This window comes from Triticum aestivum, chromosome 4A (genome assembly GCF_018294505.1).
Source record: "Triticum aestivum cultivar Chinese Spring chromosome 4A, IWGSC CS RefSeq v2.1, whole genome shotgun sequence".
Classification (NCBI taxonomy): Eukaryota; Viridiplantae; Streptophyta; class Magnoliopsida; order Poales; family Poaceae; genus Triticum; species Triticum aestivum.
Genome location: NC_057803.1, coordinates 603,993,147 through 603,998,406, shown reverse-complemented (window position 1 = coordinate 603,998,406; position 5,260 = coordinate 603,993,147). Strand labels below are relative to the sequence as shown.

Below are 5,260 nucleotides of genomic sequence, written 5' to 3'. Positions count from 1 at the left end.
GTCCGAAAAAACTTTGAAACCCTAACTTTAAATCTGACATGCCATATATGAAAATTCATCAGAAAAATATGTAGATTTCAAATATGCTATTATCATTAATTTTTGAAATTACGTTCAGGGTGCAAACTTAAATAATCCCTTCTTTGTATGATGAGATATTTTAGAAATGCCTATTACATATGTCCTTATAGATTGGTTGTTTTTGTGGAGCTATCCTATATGTTTGCAACCAAATTAAGTCTTGAACTGAATTATGATTGCACACACACACACACACATTCGCGTCGCGTCGCATATATATGCGCTGGGTATATTCACTCCGTCCGAAAAAACTTGTCCTTCAAAAAGATATACCTAGCACTAATTTGGTGTTAGATACATCCATTTGAGGGACAAACTTGGGACAAATTATTTTGGACGAAGGGAGTATATGAAAACACTTATGCACATGTTATCATTAAATACTAAAATGTACTTTGCTATTTCATTCTAATGCAATATTTTTTTTGCGTCACCGAGAAACAACAACAAATGCGTAAACATATATTGGCAACTAGGTAGATATTTGCGTTGTATAATGAATTCTAAACACCTTCAGTTCACTTCAAAAATCATCACACCTTTATGTTTTTGCACAACACCACTTATCATGTTGCTTGTTTTTTTAGAAAAGTTATCATGTTGCTTGTTGCGTGGCATCATGAAAGATTTCAAGGATTTGCTGATGTCGTTAAGTGTATGTATGAGACGTGAATTTTTTTTTCTCCCGTTGCAACGCACGGGCACTTTTCCTAGTCCTAGTCCTAGTCCTAGTCCTAGTCCTATCCTATCCTATCCTATCCTAGTCCTAGTCCTAGTCCTATCCTATCCTATCCTATCCTAGTCCTAATAAACCAGCTATGGCTTCTGGTCGTACGTCGTGCCAGTTTTGCAAAAAGGTCCTCCTGTTTTTCGAAAATTGTACCCGCAGTCCAAGTTAGAAAACATCTGGGCCCAAGCCTGTCGAGCGCCGCCCGTACGCTGCACCCGCAGCCACGCACTCGAGGCCGAGCTCCCGAGCGTGCCGCCGCCTCGACCTCGCGACCCGCCGGCGACCGGATCCTCGCCGGAGATGAGTGCCGACGTGCCCTGCTCCCTCCTCTCTTCCTCTGTCTCCTCTCACCTCGCTCATCCCCCAATCTCTCTGTCCCCAGGACGAACAGGAGCATGCCATGGCCTCGGATCCGCGCCGCCGTCGCCGGAGAACGTCGCCCGCCACCGGTTCTTCGACCACAACTACCGGATCAAGTTGCCCCGCCTCCGATCTACCCGTTCCCGGCCACCCCAACCTCGCCTCATCATTGGGCGCGCAGAGAGACGGCCATGGCCGCCCGATTGCCGAGCGCCGCCGGCCAAGGTGGCTGCCCGATGCACGAGCGCCGCCGGCCAAGGACCCGCCGGCGTCCATATCCCCTCCACGCCATCCCCATCTCGCCGGAGACCTGCTCCAAGTCTGGCCGCCCTCCAAACAGGTGCCACTCCTCTCCCTGCTTCGCTTCCTCCATTGTCGCCTCGCACTGTTGCTTCCCCGTCAGATGCAGCACAGGTCATTGGTGTACATCTGTACATCCAAAATTTTCTGCAGAAAATCAGTTTATATAGGTATATGACAAAAAATACTGCCTGTCGTCAGTACGCGGAGACAGAGGCCAAGGATGACCGGCAACTCTTGGAGGAGGACACCTCAAATCAGTCTGGGAAGTTGTCGTCGTTTTCCTCGGGCAGCAATGCAAAATATTGTAATGATACTTATCAACGTTTTTATTTGGTTGTGCAGTACTCGCTAGGTGCTTGACGAAATTCCCATATGATGCATGTGGCAAGGTTCCTAGAGGATAATGTAGATTAATGATTCCATGGAGAGCTGCCAGAATCTTCAATTGGAGGCAATTAAAGACGGACCTCACCGGATTGGATTTGTCTAGCATTCCAGCTAAGTTTCAAGGTAAGCAAGACGTTGGTCCCTTTAGCTTCCTCCAATGAGTTGATCTTCTGAAACTGAACAAAAACATAAATGCATTGACAGAGCTATCCGTTTAAATGTGTACAAGTTTTTTTTCTATTTGATTCGTTTATATATTTAGAAATTATGTTGTAAATAACCTATTGTTGATGGTGTCTGTTCTCCTTTCTGAAAAATTCCAAGAATAAGCTCTCATGTTCAGTAAATGCAATTCGGTTGATTAGGTTAATAGGATTTCATTTTACATAAATTTCATTGTTCGTTCTGCACAAGGACACAAACTACAGTGTAGTGATTCATTGAATAATCTGCATCTTAATACTGCTATTTTCTGGGATCTTAATAAGCTCATGCTATCATCCACGAAGCGTTTGCTCAGTCATAAGTTGTCATTTCTTTCTAACCATTTGCCGACTCGGTTACGCTGCCACACCATGTTCATGCAGAAAGAAACCTGTAACATGTGTTATAATAGATAGCCCTTTGTGAAATTGTTAACTTCACTGTAACTTGTGGGATCATATAGAAGCAAGATGCATGTTGGTCCTGATTGAAGTTCCTTTGATAGAAAAGATTTTGTAGCTCTGAATGTTGCTTACTTGGCTATATACCATGAGAACTTAATCAAGTGTTCTGATTTTTCCGCAAAACTAGGTCACAAAACTAATATTAATCTCCTTTGAATACTAAATCCTTTTTCTTTGCTCTGAATTTTTTTCTTGCCTTTTGTTGATTGTACAAGAGATCTCCTGGTCGAAGTTTACTTATAAAGCGTGTTTCACTTATGCAGGTAGCTTTAAGACTCCATGCAAACAATCACTGATTAGTAGGTAGTAGGCATGCAGTTTCAGTTAAACCGAAGCTTAATCCACATACATTGTTCACTGGAGGTATCCGTGCCATTACACTCATCCCTCTGTGTGAGTGACACAACTATGTACTGCTATAAAAACACTGGAGTGCCCAACAATATCTTATAATGGCTTTGGTACGTGGCAGTATGAGGCCTGGGATAATGTTTACTTGTGATTCACAAAATGGAAGTATGTGCTATATCTTTGTATGTATGTCTTCTTTTCTCTTATCCTCAAAGGCTTTTTGTTTCTATTTTTTCCATACAAGACCAAACGCTTCTCTTCTTTATTTGAAGGAAATTAAGGAAACATGTCACGTTCATTGTCGCCTGGTTTATGGTAACTGGTGTTGCCCCCTCCCTTGGAATCTCTCAGATCTATGGCATAGCCAGTTCTCCATCCCGCAGTTTTCGCATGTTGCAACGCACTGGCTCTTTTGTAGGACCACCGTCGACATAGACAAGCTCTGCTTCAAGGACGAGACATAGAAGAAGGCTCGACAAGAGGAAGGAAGCAGGTATTACATACAATTTTTTGCAGAAGTAAATTCAGCGATATGAATTGAACTAGCTGATTTGGCTATTTTATAAATGCAGCATCCATGTAAAGGAATTTCTGCAATGTAATTCTGTGAATTGCAGGTGTGGTTTAGCAACGTACCTCATACATGGTTGGTTGCTGACAAAGGAGGGCAGAATTGGATTACAAAGGCTAAAGGTAAATTTACATTTCCTGGAGGAGGAAGCCAGTTTATACATAGAGCAAGTCAATACCTGGATCAAATATTTAAGGTTTGCTTTGATTATATTATAAATTACTCAAATCTTTCTAGAAACAGTAAAGGTAACTTTAAATTACTTAAAACAGGAAAGCAAATGAGTACTTTTTGTGTAGTGTTCGACTAAAACCATAACTTAAAACATATGGGTTTTACGCGCATCACTGCTTAATAGGGACATGAAAAAGACAAATAGCGGACTACATCACCTTCCACTGCTAACACCTCTACCACTGTTGAATCTCATTTGAAGCACATGTTTCTCTATTTTCCCAGATGGTACCATCTGGCTCTCGCACTAGAGTTTTTCTGGATGTTGGCTTTGGAGTAACAAGTTTTGGGCCATACTTAATTTCACGTGAATTTGAGCATGGTGTTCCTGCAATGGTGGCAACTAATTTAACACCGGCTATTATCCAATGTTCCCGCTGTAGAATAAATTCGACATGTGATGGTGAGCTGAGGTATAGTCATGCTTCGTCTAATACACCTGAATCCTTTTCTTGATGATCCACTTAATTACTTTTATCATAATTTACCCAAAGATGGACTTAGCTGGATAAATTATGATAAAAGTAATTAAAGTGGAATTCTGCTCTGGAGGTTAATAGAGTGTCAGAACTGGCGAGTACTTTCCTTGCCCAGCACAGCCTGTTTATAAGCATGAAGAGGCCCAACATGAGGCATGGAAAGATATGCTCCTTAATACTATCATGTAAATTTGTTCCCTTAGGGCTATATAATATACTCAATGTGTTAAATTTACTTATTTTCCGCATGATGAATCTATAGTTGTTGGATTTAGCCGGAGTAATCTCTTCATTTCTAATAATAGTTTTCTATAACATTACTTATATCAGGCCGAGAAGCCTCATAATGAAACACTGCATTGTTTTGTTGCTCTGTTCCGAAATGATTGTTCACAGATTAAATTATTTGTAGAGATGGAGGACCTAGCTCTCAAACGGACCATGTTGGGAGATTGTGAGGAAAATATGTTTCTATGTGGAGGAAGCCTTTTATAATTAACTCATGGTACATGAGTCGTGATCCTAGGGTCAAACATCCACTTTGTGATACTGATGATAATTCCAGATAATGTCTGGTATTTTGAACCCCACCTGGCATGCTTTTAATTGTTAAGCCTCAATTCAAGGACTAAATTCAGAATATGTATTAAGAAAGTAGTCCATACTTTTTTTAGATTTGTTTTGAACATTTGCATAATTATGCAATTATCTCTTGCAAAGTGTAGTCTCATGATTTCGACTTATTTTTTTGTTGATGAGTGAATGTGTGATACGTAACTGGCTTCTGCTTTGCCAGGCTGCAAAATCCATAGCTCAGATGCAAGAAACTTTATTATCAAGCCGTTTTCTACACACGACTAATTTTGTTACTACTTTCCATTATTGCGTGCCGATCATGCTATGTTTATGAGCCTCTAGCTAACAAGGCTTGCTCCCAGCTGCAACCTTGAACTGTAGAGGTTTCAGCTTCCTGATGGCTGATTTTTTGTGTCTTTCTTTTGTTTATGTTCACAAGGTGTACCTGCGAGTTTTATGGAATGGAGATGAAATCTTTTGCACGGCTGGAAATAGGTAATTAGGTATTTGAAGGTGAACA

The 5,260-nt window shown here is 41.0% G+C and overlaps 1 protein-coding gene across 49 annotated transcripts; it reads left to right on the top strand.

Annotated features, from left to right (window-relative positions):
- Nucleotides 1-981: 981 nt before the first annotated feature.
- Nucleotides 982-4,936, top strand: LOC123087448 (probable methyltransferase PMT10). 49 transcript variants are annotated; one of them, XM_044509460.1, is made up of 10 exons: nt 985-1,511; nt 1,673-1,778; nt 1,864-1,984; nt 2,793-2,892; nt 3,002-3,062; nt 3,153-3,195; nt 3,299-3,373; nt 3,498-3,647; nt 3,911-4,098; nt 4,577-4,936. In XM_044509460.1, the coding sequence occupies exons 5-10, from the start codon at nt 3,040-3,042 to the stop codon at nt 4,620-4,622; spliced, it is 525 nt and encodes a 174-aa protein (XP_044365395.1). In that variant the 5' UTR covers nt 985-1,511; nt 1,673-1,778; nt 1,864-1,984; nt 2,793-2,892; nt 3,002-3,039; the 3' UTR covers nt 4,623-4,936. The 49 variants fall into 49 exon arrangements, 13 of the variants coding, with proteins under 13 accessions (XP_044365402.1, XP_044365395.1, XP_044365396.1 ...); XM_044509457.1 differs by having other exon boundaries at nt 986-1,511; nt 2,793-2,922; XM_044509461.1 differs by lacking the exon at nt 2,793-2,892 and having other exon boundaries at nt 2,893-3,062.
- Nucleotides 4,937-5,260: the final 324 nt, after the last annotated feature.